The 24,942-nt window shown below is 42.1% G+C and overlaps 1 protein-coding gene across 4 annotated transcripts in view; it reads left to right on the top strand.

Moving 5' to 3' along the window:
* Positions 1-18,825, top strand: part of LIFR (LIF receptor subunit alpha) — a 55,089-nt gene extending 36,264 nt beyond the window's left edge. For all 4 annotated transcript variants that reach the window (XM_030005745.2, XM_030005747.2, XM_030005746.2 and 1 more), the window contains 10 exons: positions 405-570; positions 724-794; positions 1,222-1,435; positions 4,306-4,485; positions 6,104-6,205; positions 7,829-7,996; positions 8,659-8,820; positions 9,860-9,953; positions 10,525-10,603; positions 11,282-18,825. In XM_030005745.2, the coding sequence (XP_029861605.1) occupies positions 405-570; positions 724-794; positions 1,222-1,435; positions 4,306-4,485; positions 6,104-6,205; positions 7,829-7,996; positions 8,659-8,820; positions 9,860-9,953; positions 10,525-10,603; positions 11,282-11,920 (1,875 nt within the window). In that variant the 3' untranslated portion in view covers positions 11,921-18,825. The remainder of the gene's footprint in view (positions 1-404; positions 571-723; positions 795-1,221; positions 1,436-4,305; positions 4,486-6,103; positions 6,206-7,828; positions 7,997-8,658; positions 8,821-9,859; positions 9,954-10,524; positions 10,604-11,281) is intronic.
* Positions 18,826-24,942: the final 6,117 nt, after the last annotated feature.

Genomic DNA, 24,942 nt, shown 5'->3' on the forward strand with positions numbered 1-24,942 from the left:
TAAGAGCAGTTTTGCTGCATGTGGGAGAGACGGGGACTGGACGGGATAGATGGGAAGCAGCCCTGCTACTGTGTGCAGAGCTCATCCTGTTGAAGGCTTGTCAGTGTTATCTCTCCTTTTCATGCTTTACATCTCAAAGGTGCTAACTACTGTCATATTCCAATTTCTGTGCCACATACGATTTTATTTTGGCAAACGTCTGAAAAATTTTCCTTTGTTTAGGATGACTGCATAGGAAATACTTTTCTTTTTCATTAATTTCTTTCTAGGGCTTGACTGCAGCTTTTTTTCACACTGTCGGTATTCTTGAGGAGAAATATCACCTTTTTAGGTGTTGACTTTCAGCATAATCTAGGAGAAAAAGATATATATGTATCATGTCAATTTCTGTAAATTTTTAACAGCACAATATCTCCATGCCTGGTGGAAAATTCTCAACTTACACAGCTCAGCTGAATGCATTGCGCCCATATACCAAATACCACTTCAGGGTGCGCTGTTCGGCTGCTGACCACTTCTGGAGGTGGAGTGACTGGAGCATGGTAGAGGAGCACACAACACTGGAAGCCCGTAAGTTTGTTAATTATTTGATGATAAAATGTTGAACTTGTGAAGCCAAATATTTTAAAATTAGCCATCTAAAAAACTAACTTCTTAGTAGATGGTAAATTGTCTACTGTGCAACTTGGAAAAAAAACCCCAAACCTCTTTTTTATTTCTTAGCTCCTACAAGAGGACCAGATATCTGGAGAGAGAGAAGTCCTTCTGGAAAAAGTCTAAAAATCTTCTGGAAGGTAGATAGGACACTTAAAGTTTTAAAATATTATTTAATGTAACTGAAGAAAAACTATTTCCTTACACATTTATAAATGAGTAAAGTTTATAGTCAATAAATCGGACTGCTTTTCTTAACTTTTTATAGAACCATCCATTGAGACAAATATTTTTCCCCAAATGAGAATATAATTAAATTTTTATAATTTAAACATTGCATTGAGAAGCATTTCACATGAAGAATTGAATTTTTAATACATCCTAGCTGAAAATTAAAAATTTATAAACTTATGCATTAATCCTGAAAGTCACACTTAAGTAACTGTCTCTTCTGCCTTGTAGTCCTATACAGTTATCAGACTAGATCAGGACATTAAATTCATAATATCCTATGTCTTCTTTTGTTTATTCCATTTTGGTTTTAATGAGCTCTTTGTCTGTTCATAGCCTTTATCCCTTTCTGAAGCCAATGGAAAAATAGTGTCTCATGAAGTGTCCTGCTACGTGCTAGAGACACCACTGGAATATAAAGAAGTCACCGAACCGTCAAACAGCACTGAGATAAAACTTGGAAAAAATGACTGTGTAATTAGTGTTGTAGCCAAAAACCACGCAGGTTCATCTCCTCCTTCGAGGATAACAAGTGTAGAACTTCCAAGCGGTGAGTGCTCCCAGCAGAGAGCTAAATACCTTCAAAGCTTGGGGAATACCTGGGCGAGTTTGTTTATTGAAAAATCAGATACATACATTCTTTGTTTGTTTGTGTTTGGTTTCTGGTTTATTTCCTCCCCCAATCTACTGGGCGGGGGAAGAAGAAAATTGCTGCTTTGCTTTTAGGGTAGCATATTGCCAATTAATTGTGCTCTCTGCATAAAAGGAGGGTGATAGTGTGCAGTCTCTGCAGCGATTTGCCCTTTTCTGGAGACCTCCCAGGAACAACAAGAATGAGGCTTCAACGCATTAGTGTCGATCTCCGATGTTTAGGGAGCTCAATTTATTTCTGTGTGTTCTTGCTGAGATGCTGAAAAGTGTTGCATGCTGAAGAGAATCAGAATAAAGTTTTGGGGTTGTTGTGTGGCTTTTTAAGGGGAGAATTGTTAGTTCAATGCCTGTGAGCTCTGCAGGAGAATATTAATTGGGCTGGTTGGGAAAGTGTTGGCATCCTTGTGCTAGGAGCCAGTGTTTGAAAAGGAGATAGGACTTTAGCTCCCCAATTAAAGCACTGCCACTCTTGCTGCGGGCTTTTGTAAAGGGAAATAGCTGAGCCAGATAATGATTTTCTGCTCCTAACACTGAGCTTGTGGAAATGATAATATTGCATGTGGCTATTGAGAGTCCATGCTTCCCTGCACGCCAGAAGAGTGTAATCTCCTAAGGCCCAAACCTTTAGCTCCGGATCTGGACGATGCTCTGCAGGGAAGACAGATTTACACAGTGAGGCCCCTCTCTGCTTGTTTGCCGGGAGCACGTATGGTGCTGCTTCTCCTTCCCCACCCAGGGAACAGGTACCACAGTTTCCCATCTTGCGACTCAGGTTCTGGTAAGACAAGGCCATCTCTCATAGGAAGAAATGTGCTTTGACTGAGTTTCACAATGGGAGGAAAAAATTAGCTTGTTCTGTGTAAAGGAAAACCATTGCTCTTAATGTTTCTTTTGCCTCTCCAAAACACTGATACCTAAAAGTATATTCTTAGTCTGCTCCTTGGAGAGAAAAGTAATTAATTGTGTGGGACAGTTGAATGAATAAAAATGCTTTCATAGCTCTCCTTCAGCAGTGAAAGAACGAGACTCTGGGAGTCGATGAGGTCTCTGTAATAGGTTTGTGGTGTGGGACAACTGATGGCAGCTGGAGCTTTGCATTCATGTATAGCTTTCTGTCGGATGTCTGAGGTTCCCTTTGGTGTTACCCAACTTATACTCGTTGAAGACTTGCTCCAGAGTTGGTATAGGAATTATCTGAGTCACTGACTGGAGTCATGAAAGATGACTCATTCACTGAACTGGATGACATTTCTGCCCAAACATCTTTTCTGGCTGCTTCCTGTGTACAGTCTGTAAGTGCTTTTAATGTCCGTAAGAGAGTAGTGGCTCTGAAGCTTGATATCTGCTGAGGTTTTGTGAAAACTGAAAACACAAACAAAGGGTACTCTGCCTTAATTAATTTCTCACTGTCTCTGAAAAGTGCTCTGTAGAGAGTCAGGGCATATAATCTGGCTGTTACAGACTCCCTTACCACAGTAGTAGTGTAGTGCTAGTAGTTACTTCTACTAGTCTAGGTTGCAGCTATAAATACACCAAAATGAGCAGTACTGCCCTGGGTGAATTTCTAGTCATCTGGCACAGGAAATAAAATTGAGTGTGGTGTATTTAAGCATTTTTTAGAGAGTGTGTGCTCACTGTCAGTAAAAAGTCTCTCCTGTAAATAGAAGAATTAAAGCAGTCTAAATAGAAATATGCTCTCTTCCAGCATCACAGAAGTGTAGTTTCACTGGATGCATAGTAGTTTAGGGAAAGACGTCTGGAGTTGATTTGCTTTTTTAATCATGTGTGTCTTTCTCGCCATGAGCAAGCTAGAGAAGGGTGGTACGCTTAGCTGTATGTTAAGATTATTTAGAAATAGACAGTCCTTCGACATTCACAGCACATCTGTGAGAGTAAAGTTTTCACAGCACTGGTTCTTAAAAACTGCCCTTGCCCTTCAGCTTTCCATAGTTTATGGCTTTAATAACATGAAATAATAGACTCAATAGGGAGCATAAATGAGAACACTGAAAAAGGAAAAACTGAAACCCTGAGATTGTTTTTGCAGATCTGTTGTGGGGCCACCACTGTTGTTGTGGCCTTTGGAAAACATCCCTTAGCTCAGCGGGGTCCCATCTGATGGACAGCTGTGGAGGGAAGCTGCAGGAATCAGAAGTCGTTCCCAGATCTGATCACTTCAAGGGCAGTAAACCTTTGATAATCCAAACCAATAAAAATAGACTAAAAGCAAAGCTTTTATTTTTTAAAAATTTACCCTTGGTGGACTGGAGCCTCCATAAAGTTCACCAGGGACTTGACTTGACTCTTGCTGTCGATTGTCAGTGAAAAATGGTTGTCTGTGGCCGGGCGAGTGACAGCAAGACACTTTGAAAGAAACACAAAGCAAACTGTTTGATGAAATGACAGCAGGAATTTATAGCTGGAGGCTCCTGCCAAATTGGTGTCAAGTCAGATTTGAACCTGCCATCTACTGTAAATCCTTACCTTGAAAAAGTGCTTTCTAAGCCAGTCCTGAGCTGCAGCACTTCTCGTCATCATACTTAAGGCTGGCTGAGGGACTTGCTGCAGGCTACGTCTGATTTCCAGCACTTCAGAAAGCATAGCTGAGTGCACAGCTTCGAATTTCACGGTACCAGGAGCGTACCTCTTGTTCTTAGAAATGACTACAGTTTATAAAACATTTGTGCTGTGACTGAAAGGCTTTCTTCCAGCTTGGACTACAGATAAGTGTCTGCTCTCTGATGGATTTTTATGTCGTCTTTGTTGCAGACAACGTCAAAACAGATAGGGCTGTGGCAATGGGGAATGGAATTTATATTTCTTGGAATTCTTACCCCAATATGACCTGTGGCTACATAGTAAAATGGTGTCATTCATCTGGGTCTGAACCCTGTAGTGTGGACTGGCAGAAATTTCCTTCAAATACAACAGATGCAGTGATAAAGTCTGGTAAGTCAGAAATATTTTTTTGTGAGTCTTTCTGGTTGAGAGCCTGAGCAGCAAGTGGAATGAGAGGAGCACCAATACTCTTAAGTTGAAGATTGTTGCATTGCTGTGTGCTTGTGTATATAAATGAACCTCTTCTTGGTACTGTGTTTATTTTAATTTCTTACACAGCCTTGCCAAATCCAAATATCAGTCTTTACTTGACTGTTATCATGCTATGTTTATTAACTGTTTCAAAATTACCTCTTCTAGCTACACCCAGCAACTTCCTAACTCAGCCTAATGCATAATGGTTAATCTAGGGTTTGGGGTTTTATTTGGATTCTAAACATAAACAGCACTGCTCAGGATGGGGGGAGACTAATCCTTTGTTTTTACATGAGGCAGATTTTTTTAAGTGTGACCTCCATGTGTTGGCTTGCTGTCAGCAATTGAAATTTCCTGGAACAGGGCACATTTCAGGTCTCTAGATGCTGGTGGGCAGATCAGGGAAATGAAACTCAGCTGTGGTGGGACAAGTAGGAGCAGAAGAAGAAAGAGACGACCCAAGAAAGATGTAGGATTTTTCTCTGCTGTCTAAAATAGTATATATTTGCTTTTTAGAAGAGTTTAGTATATAAAGTCTCCGTTAGAGAAAACAACTTGGAGCTGTGTACATAGGACAGCTGGGGGGGAGTGGGACCTGGGAGGGGGGCAATATGTTTTCCTGCCTGTAATTACAACACTGTGTCCATGTTGTTTTCCTTTGCACTGGCTAGAGCTTGTTTTTTCTAAGCAGACAATACTATGTCTGTCCAACAATGCAGTGCTCTAGTTCGGAGCTCTTCCCTGGGATGCTTATTGCAGCACATAGTGGGAGTTACCAGGCTGCTAGGACAGGGCCCAAGCTATCAGATCCACCTCAGTGCTTAGTCCTGCCAGGAGAATCTCTCAGGCTGGACCTGAACTCTTGCAAACCCCACTTGACTTCTGTAGAGTTTCACAGTGGCATCCTGTTTAGAAAAAATTTTGAAAGTAGTGTACACCCCTGACTTGAGAAAATCCCAGGAGATGGTAAATTATTTACACATTGTAGTATCAAACACCTATGCCTCCACCAAAGACACGTGAACTGGAAATCTGCTGACTATCTGTGTTTTGCAGAGTCAGTTCAGGCCTGGAGTTCATGGCTAAAGTGCTTCACTATCACTTTTGAGAGTTCTCTGAATTTGTTTTTTACTGTTGCTGTAATAAGCTTGGGTATTTCAAAATACATTTGTATTTCTGAGGAGGCAGGATCTACATGGCTACCGTGGGAGGAAAGGAAAGGGGTTGTTTCTGGTAACTTCAGTTAGTGTTTCCCCATGGAAAGAGCAATTTATGAAATTTGAGTAGCTTGTTTTGAATCCTATTTGTTTAGAATCAAAATTTCTCCAGGAGCTAGATTTGCTTACTGCTTCTAAGCTGCATCTGATGGCATAGCTTTTATAGGAAATACAAGTAGGAATAGTGTTTATACCTAACAGCGTGGTCTAAGACTTTGTAATTTTTGAATATGTATTTATGTAAGTCTGTGTCCCATGAAAGCTAAAAGTATCACTCTTCATAAGTGAAGTATTCTTACAGCAGTTTTCTCTTGCAGCTCTGTTTAGACCTGGCGTGAGATACAACTTTTCACTATATGGCTGCCAATCCAGTGGATATCAGTTACTGAAAAACATAACTGGGTATATGAAAGAGCTGCGTAAGTGCACTTTATCATTCAGGATCTTTACGAAGTGGATTTAGACTGTGTCTATTTTTAGCTCAGTTTTGGCAGAAGAGGATTGAGACCAGAATCCCCATACAGTACTACTGACTTCTGCTTGTTCTCTGTATATAATTGTAATACATTTCTCCAGCCAGTTCCAGTTCCCAGCCTGGAATGACCGTGTGTTCCCCAGCTTGTGTGGTGGCACAGGGTGTCACAGAAGTTTGCTCTGGAGACGGTGGTCTTCAGAGCTGAAGGCACAGGCATAATTTGAACCACAGGCCTGCAGTCACTTCTGCAGGAGAGGAGGCAACTTACTTCGATTTATCAAGACAAAGTAAACTTCTGAGCACATTTGGTACAGCTCAGCAAATATAAAAGGTGTCCACAACATTTCTGTTTAAAAGCACTTCTTAGACCAGAATGAGATCCTAGAGTATAAGCCGTTTTGAGAATTGCACTTGTACTCCCTCCTGTACCAACCCCATCTGAGTAACTGCGGTTTGATCCGAGGCTGAGTTTCGCTTGCCTGGAGATGCATTAGTGTCTGAATGCTTTCTGTTCGCAGCTATCTGAACTTGGCTTTACCCTTTAACATCACAACTGTATTGTATTGTAACTGCAGCATGCATTTCACTTTGAAGTTTAGTGTGTTTTCTGCTAAAATAGTTTGCTTGGAAAACTGAGCTGCTGACATAATCTGACCCCTTGGAAATGCCATTGTTTATTTCATTGCTAAGGTTGAAGGTGAGATTAAGGCAATTTTACCAGAAACTCAACTTTCAGCCATTTGTATCTCTGCAAAAATCCTGAACAGTTTTCCAGAAGGTTCTCCCATATGTGTTCTCAACAGATTGGAAGCTTTCAAGATGAAAGGATAAAGACTTTGGGGGACTAAAAATGCATCAAACATGCAGAAGAAACTTATTAGGAACTGAGAAATGTATTCATTTCGCACAAAAGCATAGATTCATTCTAAAACTTTAGATTTTCCTTTGGACAGATAACCGTCAAGACAAAAATAGATGCATTGTTAAACATGAGTTCAGCACTGGTAGATCAATGCCAAATGTCAGACTAATTCCTGATGCACATGACCTTACACAGTATCTGCTCTAACACTTTCAGTGCGGTGCAGGTATTGGAATAAGGAATTGTGATGCCTGCTAAGAGTAGTTCTTTTAAACTGAGATAGATTTCCATGATAGGAGTGTAGAATTTGTTTAATTTGAAGACAAGCCATGAAGTCACAGAGTTAAAGCCTTTAAAAGCTAAGTAATTTGTGTGGTCTGAATGTTTATGCAATCTTTTGGGATTTGTAGCAGGAAGAAGGGTATTTACATGTATGGATCTGTAAGAAGGTTGCCCAAGGAGAGATTCTTCTTTCAGCTTCTGTTAGTAGATAATACTGCAGTAATTAATAACAATGAAACTGACATAATTGTATTTTTGTAGTATCACCTGCTAAGTCTTTTCACATGTTCTTGACAATGAGGGAAAAGTATTCAGGAACAAGTTGAAAATGCTACCCCTGAAATGAAACTGATGAAACACATGGATTCAGCATTTAATAAGGTGGTTACTTACTAGCTTTTCCCTTCATAATTCTCCCTACAGCTCCAAAACGTGCACCAAATTTTACTGTAGAAGAAACTTCTTCAGATTCTATATTGGTAAAATGGGAGGACATTCCTATTGAAGATTGTCAGGGGTTTTTAGAGGGATATCGGCTTTCCTTTGCAAAAGGTGAAAAAGATGCTTTAAAGCCTAGGCTTTCGGAATCAGGTAAGTGAAATCTATAGATCACAACTTCCTTGCTCAAGCTTTTTTTTTTTTTTTTTTTTTTTTTTTTTCATAATATAATTTCACTTTAAAAAAAGATGCTTTAATCATAATTCAGTTGCATTACTTACTGGCATAATTGGCCCCTGATATGTGACAAAAGCATTTGAAATAATCAGCTCCTTGTGTGATTAGCATAGTTGTTTTTTAATATAAGGCAAAAGTCAGAGAAAACCCTGGCTCACGAAGGCCATAAAGCTATGCAGTGACTAAGTGGCAACGTGGCACACTGCCCTGCATACAGATACCCTGGGTGGATGAGACATGGGGGAGGTTACATGGCTATATTTAATTGAGTATATTCTTCCAGTACCCATCTTGTAAGAGCATCTCTGTACAGAACTGAAGCCTGGGTCACATTAACATAAGAAGACAAGCAGGAGTGTAAGAAACTGAAGCCAGTCTGCAGCAACAACACACTCCTGTGCTGTTTGGTGCTGTGTAAGCAAGCAGCATTGCTAGGATTCTTTATTTCAGTTTTCCTTACACAGACTATTCTTCAGGTTTCATATGCTGACTTCGAGAAAGTCTTGCTAAAGCTGAGGTTGTCTTTGTGAATCCTTTCTTAGAAAGTTATGCTTTTCTTATTGCTTCCAAACAAACAGGGAATCCAGAACTTAAAGTTAAGAATATCACTGACTTAACAAAGAAGTCTTTGAAAATACTTGATCTTCAAGGCAAAACAAGTTACCAGCTGGACCTACAAGCCTACACTGCTGGTGGGTTGAGCCCTCCAAACAGCCTCTATGTGGTGACAAAGGAGGACTGTAAGTTGAATATCCCTGTTCATTAATAGTCTTCAGCACAGGGCCTGTGCAATGTATATAAAGCTGAGCTTATTTTGTTTTTTTTCTGGTCCCATTAGGTAGTTTGGGCCTACAGTCTAATTTTTAATTTATTTACTTGATTATTTTTAAATACAAAAAATTGCTACAGTTCAGGGTGAGGAAAAGATCCTTTCGTATTACAGCTACCTTGTAGTTCATGGTACTGTATACAAGAAAAATAACTTCTAAGCTACTGCTAAGTATGGTTGAGTCTGAACTTAATATTCTCAAGCAGCTAGCTGTTTTTGTCACGTTTCCCATGATGAATATCTGCTAATACATGGTGGGAAGAAAGACACTGTGGAAATATTTACCAGTTTCAGAATTATAAACAGATGCCTCTCTGCTTTGAATTCAGTTTTATCGATCCCCTGATAGAAACAAACCCAGAAAGACAGTTAGGAAAAAAAAAAAAAATTACTTTAGGGAATGAGGAAGGAAGAAAAAAAAGTATTTCATATGAAAGACTAAACACTGGGGTGCAACTAAAATACACGAAAAATCAAACTTGAGGCACTTAACATCAGTAGAGGAAGGCAGTGGGAATGTATTGGAGCTAAACCCTGGAGATTAGAAGCATTGTAAGGCAGTGCAGTTTGTGCAATGAGTTGTTGGCCTATAAGAGCCATTACCAGAGATTTGGCTGGCTCAAGTAACATGAAAAGTGCAATTCCAGTGCTTACTGAGAACAGAATTACAGTGGCAATCCGTCTGGTGTTGCACATGAAGCCTTTCGCAATTGAGCAATCAGAGAGAAGTATCTGCTGATTCCTGTAGTTATCACTGAATCAGCTCTGTTTATGGACTTTTGCCCTTCCAACAAAGGGAAAGTGTATGGTATAGGTCACTGTTTGCAGACCACTGTTAGATTGAGTTTAATGAAACGGTCACTAATCTGTGGGAATGTTAGAAAAAGCATAAAACTCGCTGGTAACTTTGGATATACATTTACTGTCTTTTTTTTTTTTTTGTCCCTCAGCTGTAGGATTAATCATTGCAATTCTCATCCCTGTGGCAGTGGTTGTGCTGCTTGGAGTGGTGGCCAGTGTCTTCTGCTACCGAAAGAGGGAATGGTAAATGCCTGCATTCAGTACTGATCTTTTCCTGGATGTGTTTGCCTCAGTGCTAGAGTCTTCCACAATTTCAGTTACTCTTTGTTTTCTCCAAGTACCCAAAGATGTCAGTGGGCTTTGTTTAAAGGTGGGTGGCAAAAACACATTGTAGAAGGTGAGGGAGAAACTGAGTTGGAGAGAGGTCAGAGTGAGGAATGCAAAAAGGTTTTGCAGGAGCCTGACTCCCAGTGAGCACTGTTTATAAATAGTTCCCAAATGGAAATAAGCTGGCAACAAACTATAATTTGTGAGCCATCCACAAACATTCAGGTAGACATCCTATCTTCAACTTTTCGTAAACGTGGCATATCAAGTTCCCCAGTTTTTAAAAAAAAAAAAAAAAAAAAAAACAAAACAAAACCATTTGCTGTTTTTTCCATTAAATACTCAGTGAAAGTGTAACACACTAAATATTTGTGCCAGATGTCTTCAGTATTCTGAATTAAAGGGAAACGTCCTGACTCCTTTTGTGTGTTCGCAATCTGTTTCAGGGCTTGGTAACTTTAAAAAGTCTGTTCTTCCCTCTTTAAAGGATTAAAGAAACATTTTATCCGGAGATCCCGAATCCTGAGAACAGTAAGGCACTGCAGTTTCAGAAGAACATCTGTGAGGTAACCCTATTTTAAATCTGGTATTTCAAACTTCTGAAAGGTATCGTGAGTAAAGAATTCTTTTGCGAACTTAGAGTCTTCCAGTTGTAGAAATAACACTGTGGCAGGGGGGAACAGGGCAATTTACTGAGTAACTTTTGTCACCTGTTCTCAAGAGCTTTCTTGTTGTTACTGTAGTTACTTGCAGTGTTTGAACTCGGAAAGGATTGCTGCATTTCTCTCCTCCTGCACTCATGAGAAGTGTCAGTACATGGTAATGATGTGGGAGTAACATACCCATCTTTGTCATAGTGTTAGGAGGAGTAGAAAGCGTGGAGAAGTGTACATGCCATATCCCCAACCTTCTGGTAGACATAGTAGCTGGAACTGGGTGTAACATTTAAACAACGTTCTGGAATGGGTTATACAAAGCCAAGATTTAGGGAAAGAGTGCTCAAAACCTTACTGCAAGATCCGGAGTGTCTTTACGTTGGCTAAAATACTTTTAACATTAACAGGAATATGTGATGAGCAAGAAAATGAGAACTAAACCACTTTTTTTTTAATATTGTATGAATGGCAGTGGGATGAATGCAAGCCACAAGCCAACATGCTGGTTTAATTTGGGCAAGTTGTTGCTTTCAGGATTTCCAGGTCTTTTGGCTTAGTCTCTCCCCTTTCTACTTTTTGTCACTTCAGGGGAATAAGACACTTAAAACACTGGAAATGAACCCATGCACCCCCAATAGTGTTGAAGTGGTGGAAACACGGTCTGCAGCTCCCAAGATTGAAGACACAGAGATGATGTCCCCAGCAGCAGACACCACTGTGCCTGAAGATGGCTCTGACTCAGAAACGGAGAACCACGTGGTTGTGTCCTACTGCCCACCTATCATTGAAGAGGAGATCTCAAATCCCCCTACGGATGAACCTGTGGGGTCATCTCAGGTGGTTTACATTGACATCCAGTCAATGTACCAGCCTCAAATTAAACCAGAGGAGGAGCCAGAAATAGACTTAGTGACTACAGCAGGCTATAAGCCACAAATGCAGCTGCCTATCAGTGCTCTGAAAATAGAGAGTCGCTCACTTGCAGAGGAAGAATTGGATAAAACTGCAGGTTACAGACCTCAGGCAAACACAAACACCTGGAACATGGACACTCCAGACTCTCCTGGATCAGTTGAAAGCAACAATGAAAATGCATCTTTTGGAAGCCCATGCTCCATTAATTCCCGACAGTTTCTGCTTCCCCCAAAAGACGATGAAGACTCTCCCAAACCCAGTAACATAGGGTGGTCCTTTACACACTTTTTTCAGAACAAACCAAATGATTAACAGTGAGTCCTCGTTGCACCTGAACCTGTCTTCTAAATAAGCTCTTATTCCTGATGTTGTAAAGAAAGGAAGAAGAAAAGTGCAAAAGGCATGAATTATTCTTGGAGACAGTCAGCAGAGGTTCTAGTGAGCTGAATGTTACCACGTTTAAGTTAGTGGAAGTGTTAATGTTCCATTTTAATAGAGGCCGAGCGGCCAAAGTTATAGCAATTTAGTTATTACTCTAGTAAGATATATTGGATATAAAGGGTATTAAGTTTAGAGCTCCTGATAATCATAGTCAAAGAACTCTGCCTATCTTCACATAGTGCTCCAAGATTAATATGGTCTCATGCAACTTATAACTTGGAAAGATTGCTTTGCTTTGTTGTAGTTGTTCTCAACTGTGTGTACTCAAATGATGCAGCCCCAACAGGTTTCCTTACTGAAGGTTTCATTTATCACAAACCTCAGCCTAACACATGGAAACGATGTGGTTGGAAACTCTTGAGATCTTTTACCTAGTTATAAACTAAGAAGAAATGAGAGTGCTATTTTTTTTTTTCCTCTCCCATACGGAAGGGTATTGTCACTGTTTAACACTTCTGAAGCAATGGCCATTTGAATCTATTGCTTTTTAACTAGACACTAGTTTCTGTACCTACTGTACAAAGTTTATTCAATGTTTGACTCAGGGGTACAAACTTGGGGAAAAAAAGTGTAACACTGATTTAAACCTCAGCAAGAACTGCATAAAGTTTAATTTTTATTTTTTTTTTAAACTTAGAATGCGCTATATTTTTTCTATCCTTTGGTTAAGGAGTTAATCTTTCCTAATGTATTGCACTAATGCATTTTGTATTTCATAGCTTCAGCTCCAGATCTCTTGCTTCAAAGTGGTACAGTAATCCTCGCCCCCAGTGTTCAGCAGTCTTTGCACTATACAGTAATGTTAGCCATGGGGAAATCTTGTCTACTAACACTAGCTGTCCAAGCAGTGTGGCATGCAAAATCAGAGGTAGTAGTACTAGCTCCTTGAGAACAAATTGCTCTTTGGATGATCTTTATTGTATTAGCTTTGCCACCTGCTGCCTGGCTGTTCTCGAGTGTCTAAACAACAGGACCTTCTCTACAAATCCTACCTGAGAGTACAAGGTGGGATTTCTCCAGTGGCAGGGAGAAACCCAAGGGGGTTTTAGTGCCGCTAATTCTACCTCTCCTTTATCAGACATGTGATGCAAAGAAAGCTTAAATAATGTATTTGTGTGCTTAAAGGAGTGTTCAGAACAATCATCTTTGAAAATGCTTGTTTTCATATATGGATCTCTAGGCAGCTGTAATTGTAACATTTCACTGTGTAAACTTCATACTGTGGCACATGTGAATTTCACTAGCTTACAGGAGAAAGTGCTTTCTAACTTACCTGTTCCTTACTGTAAAACACGGTGGTGAGAGGTCAAACACTAAAGAGCTTGATCAAAAAGGGTCTCCATAAAGTCCTAACCAAATCTTTTTAGATTTCAATTTCCTTATCTACTTTGTGGTTTTTTGAATAAATAAGATAGGGGAGTGGTTTTCTAAACAAGATCTCAAAACAGATAAGGAGAGTGAATTGGCTAAGCTGCTAGTTGTAAAGGTATGAGAGCAGACCAGGAGGATGGCTAGCTTGGCAGACATTTGGTCTCCAAACCACGTGATCAGGCCATCAGAATAAAACCAAGCATTAGGTTAAACCTAACCGCAGTAAAGGATGCTGCAGTTTCAGGTGTTGGTATGTCTCTGCCATCACCATAGAATGAAAATACAGAAGGATTTCAAAACTGACAAAAAGGCAAAACACTAAACAGCATTCAATCATCATCATCAGTAACAACTGCCTGTGTGTGCCTCCTGGAAGAGTGAACTGTGAAGGCAGTAAAAATAGATCTGTCTGCAGACCTGACAGAGTGCAAGGTGTGTCTGAAAGAACAGAAAGTGCAGATAGGATTCTGCTTTTGAGGTTGAATCTTGGAATTAGCAGAGCTGCGAGTGAAAAGACAGACAGGCAGTGCGAAGAGCTGGTGTCCATCTGTCACCAGGCATCACCACAAGAGAAAGTTTCAAGCCTAATCTATTACTGCCTGTTATTCAGAACACTAACCTAATACATAAAAGGAAGCAGTTTTGCCCTTTGTGCTTGGTAGCTGGGAGGTGGCTAAAACCTAACAACCTTTTCTCACAACATGTCTTTTAGAGCAGATTTCTTTTCACTAGTGCAGATTTGTCTTAATGTGTTTATCTCCTAAGATGAATTTTAGATTATGCTGCCATATGCTTTTAATTGAAAGCAGAAGATGTCATGGACAGAGTGTATGGGTAGTGGTTTGGGTTTTTTATGGAGCAGTTTCTCAATGCAGAGGAGCAATCAGTATTGTATAGTAATCCAAACAAAAAACCCCCTCTGTAGTGGAACAGCTGATCATGAAGAATAACTGTGCTTTCATATGGCTGTGTGTTGCAAGAAACAAAACCAAACTGAAGTTTGAGAGTACTAGCAATTTTTGATTTGGCAGACTGGAAGCCAGGGCAGCTGCTGAGAACACATAGAACTTGCAAGGAGCAACCTAACACCCTTCGCAGTACTCCCATGGTGAGCCACTTAAACACATGCATCACATACTCAGGTTTTCCTTTGTGCTGCTCTTCCTATTCAGTAAAGGCAACAGCATTTTAAATTGCTTCATTTCATAGTGATTAGGCAGGGGAAAGGTCCACAAACACAGGGTCTGCCTCGATGTTGTCAAAGCACTCTCATCTAAATATCCATCACTTTTTTTAAAAAAAAAAAAACCTTGACTCTATATTTTATTTGACTGGTGTTTTGACGTAGGGCAGAAGAGTCCTGTTAATAGGAATGGCTTACTATACACATCATCTTGTATCAGTAGCAGAGGAGTGGGGCGAATGGGGGAGAGAACAGGCTTGTGCAGTATATGTAGCATCATTTACTGTTGCTTAATGGTTATGAACCAGTAAGCAGTTTTCATTCCAGCACTTGAAAGCTCAGCTGCTTCGCCTCTGTGGTTTCCTTTGAGCCTATTCAGTGCTGCCAGTGAGGACTCCTTTCAAATGCCTATTTTAAATCTTCAGCAGCGAATCCAAATACCAGATGGGTAGTGAGAGGTTGTGTGCTAATTTAGTGATCATGTGAAGACATCCCTAGGTGCATGGAGCAGTAAGAATGAGTGACAAGGACTGTCAGGGAATGGACGTGCTTTCTGAGCCCAAGTGCCATGTTAAACCAGTGAAGTGTCTTTAGGAATGTCTTTGTACCGAATTCACTTTCAAAGCACGGTGCTGTTTAGCCTTAAATGCATTGGTAACAATTGTAAGACTAAACTTTGGGCTTCAGAGGGGATCAGACTCCTTGTACTAGTGCCTTTGGGCTTCCTGGTGAGCCTCTTCAGTCAAATTGTTTGTGAAAAATGTCTTAGGAAGCAAAGTACTGCATTTTCTAACCATCATTTTCTGAAAGATCTTACTCCTTTATTGAATATCTATTTTGTTTTATGTTTTTTGGCCTTTTTTTTTTTTTTAATAAGACTAGTTCAGCTTTTTAAAAAACAAAACAAAACAAAACAACAACTTCCAGAAGGGATATGACCAGAAGGGATTGTGTCTGAAACACTGTTACTCCTGACTTAGTGCTTCAATCCTCCAGTTAGATCAGTGTTCAGAGGTGTGGGGTGTTAATGCCAAGCAATTTCTTTCTGAAGCAAATCATCGGTGCTGCTGCTTTTTATTTTTGAGCCATGCCTGTCATATGTGACAATTTGGGGTTTGTAATAGCTTTTTGTGCTGTTCGCTGTATGCATGGAACCTCAGTCACATTTGATGTAACATCGTGCACTCTCCTATTTGACACATTCATTATTTTTATTGTTCTGACATGTGGGGGGATCTGGGATCTTGGCTTTGTGTGTTAAATTTTGGGATGGTAGCTCTGCATGTGATATACCTCACAGAACTACTAGTTAATATATCAACAAAATAGTAAGCTAATATTACAGGCAGGCAGTGAATTGCCTCCCCTGCTATGCAGTGGCTGCATAGGCAGACTTAGAACCCAATGACTGACATTTGCTGTGGTAGCTGTCTTTATTATCTGTAGTTGCTGCTTTCATGGGTAAACCATTTCCAAAGGGAACCAGTAACCATGTTGTCTGTCACGGCACAATTGGCAAATGTGCCATGTTTCTTCATCTTTGGTTTTTGTGGGGGACCAGAGCTTTCCTCTGCTAGGAACATGGCAGCAGCAAGCTCCTGCTGACCTTGAGTTTTAGGCTGCTCTGAAGAGGCATGTTCAAGCCGCATTTTTTTTTGGTTTGTTTTTTTTTTCCCCTGATACATTCAGCTGGGTAAAGCTTAGGGCTGTGGCGTTTCCTGTGATCTTGTCCTCCAGGCCATTCAGCTGAACATGAACAGTAGCAAAAATGAAGGCAGTTGAATGCATTGGAGGTAGAAGGTGTTCAGACATCACTCTGAAAAGGCAATGAGAAATCATGTGCTCTATTTTTAGACAAATACTGCATTGTAAATTGAATATTTGTATACCTACAAGTAGATAGGAATATAGTAAAAGAATTTGAAATACATAGGAAAAATGTAACATTTAAAGGATCAGATTGCTAACAAGGCTCCACGTACCATAAATCTATCAAGAGCTTCCCATGTAAATAGCATCTTCTGTTCTGCCACAGACTTTGATGAAGACTTCAGTGCAAATGGCATTAATATTTTTAACACTAAGAAAAGTCCTGACCCTTTATGCACATATGTGCTTACATCATTATGTACCTAGGTGCATATTACAGAGGAAGTTGGTTTGCAATTCCCAAAGTGATTTTTTTGGAGCCCTGTACTTAAATATATGCGTTTTGAGACGAAGTTTCATCTTAGAGGAAATAGCTGCCGTCTGCACTCCTCTGACACACTACATGAGTTCATGCTGCTGTGCATTAAGCAGTGCCCTGTGTGGCTGATGCTCAGAGATGCTGTCGGCAGTTTGCAATATTTGTTGTTGGCTTTTTCTTTGCCTTTTCCTTAGCAAGCCTGGAAACACAGTCCCAGACCCCAAATGCCAGACACAGATTCAGAAATATTGGAATGTTTAAAAACTAATTTCCTCATGCTTAGGCCTGTCTTAAATTTTTAAATATTTCTTAGAAGCTGGAAAACAGTTTCTTCCGTAATGATTTTCTTTCCTCTCCTCCCCCATTTATATAACTCTGGATTTTCCCCAGTGTTTCTAAGATAGCCAGTGTTTGTTTCCTTTTTGCATGTTATGCAAACAAACCTCAGATGATATTGGCAGGGGTTTCTGTAACTTTACAACTTGTCCCAGGGTGCATGACAATACTTTTTCCCCACAAAACCGTCTATTAATTCCTTCTGCTCTTACAACAAAAAAGTCCCCAGAGAACTTCTGTTGTTTTGGATGGCAGGGGCTCAGCATCCCCATGCAGGTGAGCTGGTCTAATGGCAGGGTGCTGCATAAGAGGATGCGGTTAATCCCTCTCCAGTCTCACCCTCTCCTTGTGCCAGCGCAGCCCCGGTGACTTTGTAGTGCAGCAGAGCAGATGACATCCTTGTTTTTTGATGTGATACCCAACAGAATCTCTAGGTAGGTTTTTGGACAGTCCCAAATCTGCACTTCAGCTGTTGTTACATGAAAACAAGCTCCAGTGGAAGTGTATGCACAACTTCCACAAGAAGGTTCAATACCTTTGCAACTCATTTGGTCTCATGGTCTCACGTTGTGCAAAGTGTAGGAAGTAAAACTTACCCAGGGACAAAGCAAAAAATGAAATGTTCTCATTTTCATTCTTTGGGCTGAAAAAAATTCAAAAAAGAAGTAGCTCAAGCAGGGCAAAGTAAAATAGAATCTGGCAAGGTCTCACACTTTTTAGTAGTAATACAATAAAAAAAGAATCCTTGAATATAACTTTGTCAGTGTTTCCTTAATGTGACTCAAGAGTGGCTTAGGATGAACAGCATTTTATGCTTCATAGCATGTCAGAAAAGTTTGTAATAGTAAAAAAGGGGATAGTAAAAAAGAAGATAACTGAATCGACTCGTGTGTGAAATCCTACTCGAAGGGAACAGTCATTTGGACTTTGATCTTGTGGCGCACAGAACAGCAGAGCTGGTGGAGTCATACAGGTCACCTGCAAAAAAAAAATACGTTGTACTATAATGCTGTAACTTTTAAAATATATACTGTGAATAGGTTCAATGTTTTTTTAGCTCTTTTTATACCATATTTTTTACAGCGTAAATAATTTGTTTAGAGATGTTTTTATGTTGTTTTTACAAAGATTTTAATGGACTTCTGTTTAATACTAGTGAAAATATTGTTTGCCAATTTGAAAGTCATCTATAGAAATTAATTCTGAGAATAAATCAATAAATCAAGCTGACAAAATAGTCTTCCTAACACACTAAATCTAATCAGTCATTTAACATATTTCTGTTGCTGAATGATACTGAAGTTTTCCAGCTTCCAAATCTGCTACTGAAAAAATACTTCTTTCACAATTTAAGCAAGATCATCACAAGGCACTTTAATGAAGTTGTAGCATACCAAGTAAAATACTGATTCAACAAATTGTATCAACATGAAAATTTATTAGCTAAGCAGTTAAACAAATGCATGCTTGAAAAAGGAAGTGTGGGATGATATTGGGGATATAATATTCCAGTGTGGGAGGTGACATTTAAGACTAACCTAACACTAAGATACCAACTTTGCATATGTTTTAAACTTAGTTTGCTTGGCTGCTGTAACTCCTGTTGTATTGCTTGGGTGTCTAAAAATACGCATGTATTTAACAATTTTACCATAGTATTGCCATGGAATTTAATAAATATATTTTCTTACACTCTTACATGTTTTCATATTCCTTGCTTGCATGTTTATTTTTAAGGAAGAGTTAAATTCTGCTCATGCTCCAGTACAAACAGAGTTATTTTAATTTTGTGCCAGAGTAAATAACCACATGATCTGGCAAGCACAGCCTTGGCTTCTTGATCAGCAGAGCTGGTCGTAACGCGGATATTCTCTGAGCAGCTTCTCCTAAGCACAGCATGCTATAGTGCGTACGTACATGGTTCACTGAAGCTCTCCTGTTCCTGCCGTGCGACGTGATGATAGGAAGAAGGCCAGCTGACTCACCTGTGTCCTCCTCGGCTTATGGCTGTAACACAGCTGGGGTTTTGAGGTGTGATTTCCCTGCAGGCTTGGGCTGAGGGCTTGCAGAGATGAGCAGCCAGAGGGTCTCCATGGAGAACAGGTCTGTGTGGCAGACATCCCTATTTCAGGATGAAGGATGTAGCAGCAGGAAGGAGGGGCCCAGGCTGTGCGCTGTGGGGTTGATATGGGTGACATAGGACACTTTCTTAGTGTGTTTTAGTGGAATGGAGATGATCAGTTTCTATGGTGGCTGTAACACGGGCCTTCTGTTTGAGGCCATTTATGCCACAGTACTCGGCCTGGGAATTTTGTGGCTCATCTAACCATGGCATCTGAACTAGGGAGCGACACATGGGCTTAGCAGTGTGCGGACAGACAGGTGCCACATCACAGCATGTCACGTGAAGCCATCATTGCATGGTGGCACTGTGCTTTCTCCATGTCTTTGGACGCAGTCTCGAAAGTCAGAGTCAATTCCTTGTCTTGCAGTAGCAGATTGGTGCAGCTTACTGGTATGACAGCAACTAGGCAGGATGTGTGAGCTCCACTGAGCGCTGAGGAGGTGCGGGGCCAAGGGTACTAAGTCCTTTAAGCAGGAGTGAAGAGTACTGCTCTGAAAAGACTGAAACACATAGAGCTGTGGGAATGAGGAAAGGCTTCGATTATTCCAAAGGTGAAATCCCTCAGCTGCAGTCTCAAGCCCTGCAACTGCTCTGGCTAGTGCAGGAACACCAGGGATGAGTTCAAGACAGGTCTCACTCCATCATCTGGGCCTCAGGTCTAAAAGAAGTAAAGGGATGATAGTTTTTGCAAAATCTTCTGAAGATATTGCAAATTGTTCAGGTACAGCTCGCTCAAACCTTGGCAAAACTAGGCTAATCCTGTTGGGTTTGGTATTTAACACAGCTTAGGGACAGCTGGGGCTCCCCATCCATTGGCACGGAGGTACTCATGCGACAGCAGCATCAGAGGAACAGGGAAGCAGCAGGTTTCTTTGCAGGGATGGAGCTGTGTCACGTCCACAGTGGGTGCAGACCAGTTAGCCCAGGCTGTGCTCTGCCACTGCAGAGCGAATGCGTGAGAGAGAATGGCTGCGAGCTCTGGCCCTGCGAGAGGTGAGGTGGGTCTGACCCCTCCATGGACACTGCCGTCCCTGCCCTGGTGCAGGACGCTCAGCTGCAACGAATGGCCTTGCCGTGTGCCTTGCACACACGCAGGGTGTGCCTGCGGGGTGCACGAGTGTGCAGCCCCACGCTGGTGCTGAATTATCCTGGGGCGAATCGGGGGGCATTCTTCTCATGAAGCCACCACAGAAATCAGTTGCTGATGATATCCTGCCATGTCGCATTTAGAATGCACGAGCACTATAGGTGAAATACCCCAAGCCGGTTGCAAGCTTGAGCTTTTAATTTTGGGTGCATTTATGAGGTGCCTGGGAACTACAGACACAGGCACTTCTACAACGTAATTAAAATCACAGAGTCTGAGTTTCACATAGCGTTGCGGCCATTCAAAGTAAATAAGTTATGCTACAAAATCCCAGTAACTGAGATTGAAGTTTTGGTAATGACAGAGCACGTGGACTGCCCTGTTTTTCACCGTTGGGACAAGGGTGGGGAGAGGGACTTGAACCGTCGTGTTTCCTGGCTCTTGCAGCACACATCCTTACCTTCTACTTACTTACACTTGACTCTCCCTCTACTGTCAACACCAGCTGCTCTTAACATGGCACTAGCTGGCATTAATGTCCATCATTTCCCTGCATTTGCAACGGCAAAAAGTTACTCTCAACACATAAATAAAGGTTACGGATTCCCTGTGTACGAGGCATTTTTTAGTTCTTTAAAAAAAATCTCCGGTTTTGCAAGAACAATCTGTTCAAATGAAAACTGCCTAAACATGATGATAAATTGGTAGCTCCATTTTTGAATTCTGCTCCACTGACACCAACATTAAAAGCTGTAGTGAGGAAAAAAATGGAAGCAAGAGAAATTGTAAAGAAAAATATTAAATATTGCCCCTCTGGTGTCTTTAAAAGACAGGAAAATTGAGGAAATTTATAGAATCATAGAATGATTTGGGTTGGAAGGAACCTTAAAGATCATCTAGTTCCAACCCTCCTGCCAGGGGTACCACACAGTGTCCACAAAAAGCGACTACATACGCTGCAGCTATTGCCACTAGAAACTATTTAAGGGTCTGCAAAACAAAAAAAAAAAGGCTGGAAAGTCACTGGTTTGTGAGCCTGAATATGGGGTGTCCACACTCAGCAGCCCCATTTCTTCCACACTGTCCCCATACGTCATGGTAACGTACAGTGCTGGAAAACACAAGCTGTGGGGACGAGTGTTGAAAGAACCGGCACCATTGTTTTCCTAGAAAGGAAGACTGAGGGAAGCTTAAAAAAGAAATAGTGGGGGGGGAAGGGAACAACGTCATCTTTGTCCTGTACACAATAAACAAAGAAAAATGCTCTGACAGTGAATGGATATTCAAGAGAAATAAGGGCAGTCGGTCGCAGCACTGCCAAGCAGTCTCTGTCACAGGGGGTTTGGGAAGAGGGCACTCACAGATGAGTCGGGTCCTGTCCATGCGGGCGGAAAGCCAGGACCTCGCAGAGCTGCGGCGACCGCAGGTGCCGGTGCCAGGCTGTTACTCATGTGCGAGATGTCTGAGTGCAGGGGTGGGAACACTTCATTGCCCGGCAAGGGGACCAGGGGTGTCTGCGGTGACTCAGACTGATGGAAAAATGGAGTGGGAGGGAGGGATGCACTTGCTGGAGCAGGCGATGCCCCAACTCAGACATCAGAGCAAGGTGTTGCTCTGGAGAAGGGAAACCCCCACTGTGTGCACACACCACTCCCCCAAGAAATAAAATGGTGATAAAAAGACACATCTGGCTGATGGGATGTGGCTGCTGCTCTCCATGAGTAAGCCACAGCTGCATTTTACCTAGTCCTTTAAAGTAAGGAGATTTGTTCTTTGTGGGGTGATGCCACCGTGGAGGGAGCTGCACGCGCAGAGCTGGAACAATGCATTTCCCACCTGGCTTATTTTGCTTTATCAACAGAATGAACGTGTTTTTCTCAAAAGCAAAGCCTGGCTGACAAAATAGTAACTTTTAACAGACACCTATGGCAGGCTAATGCACCAGCAGGGAATAGGCAGTTTCCCAACTCTGGCAGCCCCTGCTCCTCTTCACCCCTTTGCTCCCTGGGGCCAGGCAGGGAGGACTGGGATGGAAAAGAGCTCCTGGCCCCTCACCTTGGACCACCCAGGAAGCATCAGTGCAGGGAGAATTTGCCTACCATAGGGATCATTGCTAAGTCTGGTCTGGCTTTAGTTCTCCTTGATGTCTCTTTTTGCTTGCCTTTTTTTTTTTATTATTTTTTCTTTGGTTTTGTTGTTCATGGGGATTTTTTCCTTATTTTGCTTTAGGATGACCTGAATAAACCCAGCTGCTGATTCCCAAGTGCCTGGTCCCCTGGGAGATGGAGGATTGGTGGAGAGCAGCGAGGTATCCTGTGCCCTGGGCAGAGCAGTGGGCAGGCAGGGAGCAGCTCTGCCCGACAGCCAGTGCCCAGCACAAAGCCTGACTTGGCCCATCCCAGGCTGGCACCAAGGAGGGTGTTTAGCCCTAGAAAGTGGAGGGGGATATCTTTTGGGATTAATGTGGAAAATTAGGAAGAAAGCTAAGAACTGCACTTTTAGGAAGGGGATAAAACTGCAAAGAGAGACACAAGCACCTGGGACTGCTGGCTTCATTGCTGGTTTGCACAGGTACCTGTGGCAAAAAGGATGCTGGTCTGTCAATGGGCAAGAGGTCAACCTGCAGTGCCACCAGCGTCATGCCGAGCATCTGATATGGCCCAAGCAATAAATAACATGATTAATAAACAGCCTTGGAGACAGTGAGCAGCACATCCAGGCCAGTTCCTGGGAAAATGACTAAGCTCTCTGCCACGCACTGTCTGCCTTTCCCCTCTCCTTCCTTGGCCCAGCATCAGGGGGGCTGGGGAAGAGGCCAAGCCTCCACATCTGGTTAGATGTTCCTGAGCTTCTGGCACCTATTTCCTGCCCAGCCCCTTGCGTGGAAACCCCTGCCTCTTACCTACCCCAAAGCTTCACCAGAGACACTGGAGATGTGGATGTGGGATTCTTCCCTCTCTGGAAGTTTCTTAGACTATCTTTAAAAGGCTGCAGAAGGGACCTTTTTTTTTTTTCATTAAAAGATTCAAACCCCACAGCATCTTTGCTATCCCCCCACCCGGCACCATGCAGCTGTGCCACTTGTGCTCAGTCTATGCCGCAGTGGAGTGATGCCGCCAGCTCTGAATTCCCGCCTGGTGATGCGCAGAGTTGGAAAGAGATATTTGGGGAGCTGCCGTATGTTGCTCTTCTTTTTCCACAACAACAACATAGGTATTTCCTACCCGCTCCCCCCCTACCCTGCGTTTCAAAGAGCATCTTTTGTTCTGGAGAAGTATCGCCTTGTACCAAAACGCCTGTTATTCTGCAGTAAATGATCTTAAAATAGAGAACTCTCCCGCCAGATGTTTGTCTTGGAGCCACTCTCCAAACCCTGCGACAGAAATGAAAGGATGGGAAAGGCGAGGCACATGGGGCAGAGCGGAGGCTGATGCCGTTTCTGGACCAGTGTTGTCCCCTGTCACCAGCAGCATGGCAGGTCCCCAGGATCAGGGGTACAGCTGGCCAGATCTCCCTACCCCGCCCCAGGTCAGGACAGGTCACTACCATCTGGGAAACCCCTTGAACTCATAAAACATGAGTCTTCCCTCTCCAGCAGCCAGCAGCTGAGATGCAGCCCAGGTGCAGGCTGTGTCTGGCCACTGGCACAGGGCTGCTGCAGAGAGCAGCCAGCAAGATCTTCAGCCTCCAGAGGCTTTAGTTTTTACCCCTTTTCAAACTCTGCACATTTCCCCTTTACATCCAATGGCATCATATTCCATTTACTTTCATTTTAAAGCCGCATCTTGATCATATATACTTTATCCTGCTTTTCTCCAACCACGCACAGGTTTATTTCTCCCTGTGGGGCTCCCCAAGCCAAACAAAACTTCACTTCTCCTGGGAGGAGAGCCATAACTGCCTCCAGGTCCTCTGCAAGCTGCCCGTGTCTTCTACAAACAGTTTTTCTGAAGTGTGATTTGAAAAAGGGGCAGAGCACAGGTGGACATTACATGCTGGCACCACCGTGTGTTTTTCTATTTCTTTCTATTTCTAACAAGTGGCTGTATTTGTTTTTGATTACTGCTGCCATATGGACAAGGAGCACAAGATCTCTTACCTAAGTGATCAGGGCGTCCCTTTCACGGTGCACAAGAGGAGCTGGGGTCTCCTTGGCAGTTATTTGCGTGTGCCATTATCTAGTACCAGCTATTATTTTTTCCACTCAATCCTGCAGCTGCTCACGTTCAGCTGTAGCTGGGACAAGTCTCGGGAATGTGTTTTAGCTCCCAGGGAGCCAGGAGCACCCTGAGCACAGTAAAAATGCAGCAGAAACCTGCATTGCTTTTACCACATCAGGTCCTTTTAAGCCATCAGCATTCAGATGAGTCTGCACCGCTGAGGAGGTTTGTGCTTCTCCTACTGCTGGCACATGGCAAACTGTGGGGCACCCCGTTGCACAGTGGATCTCTCTCTTGATGGCTCACTGATGCACTTTGAACAAAGAGTTAAGGAAGAAAAATCTCCAAACTACGAAATTCTGGACCATTTCCTTAGTGTCTCGACAACACTCTGTTTGCCTACTTAAATTACGGTTTGGCAATCAAGGTTGCATAAGTGTTGG

Source organism: Aquila chrysaetos, chromosome Z (genome assembly GCF_900496995.4).
Source record: "Aquila chrysaetos chrysaetos chromosome Z, bAquChr1.4, whole genome shotgun sequence".
Classification (NCBI taxonomy): Eukaryota; Metazoa; Chordata; class Aves; order Accipitriformes; family Accipitridae; genus Aquila; species Aquila chrysaetos.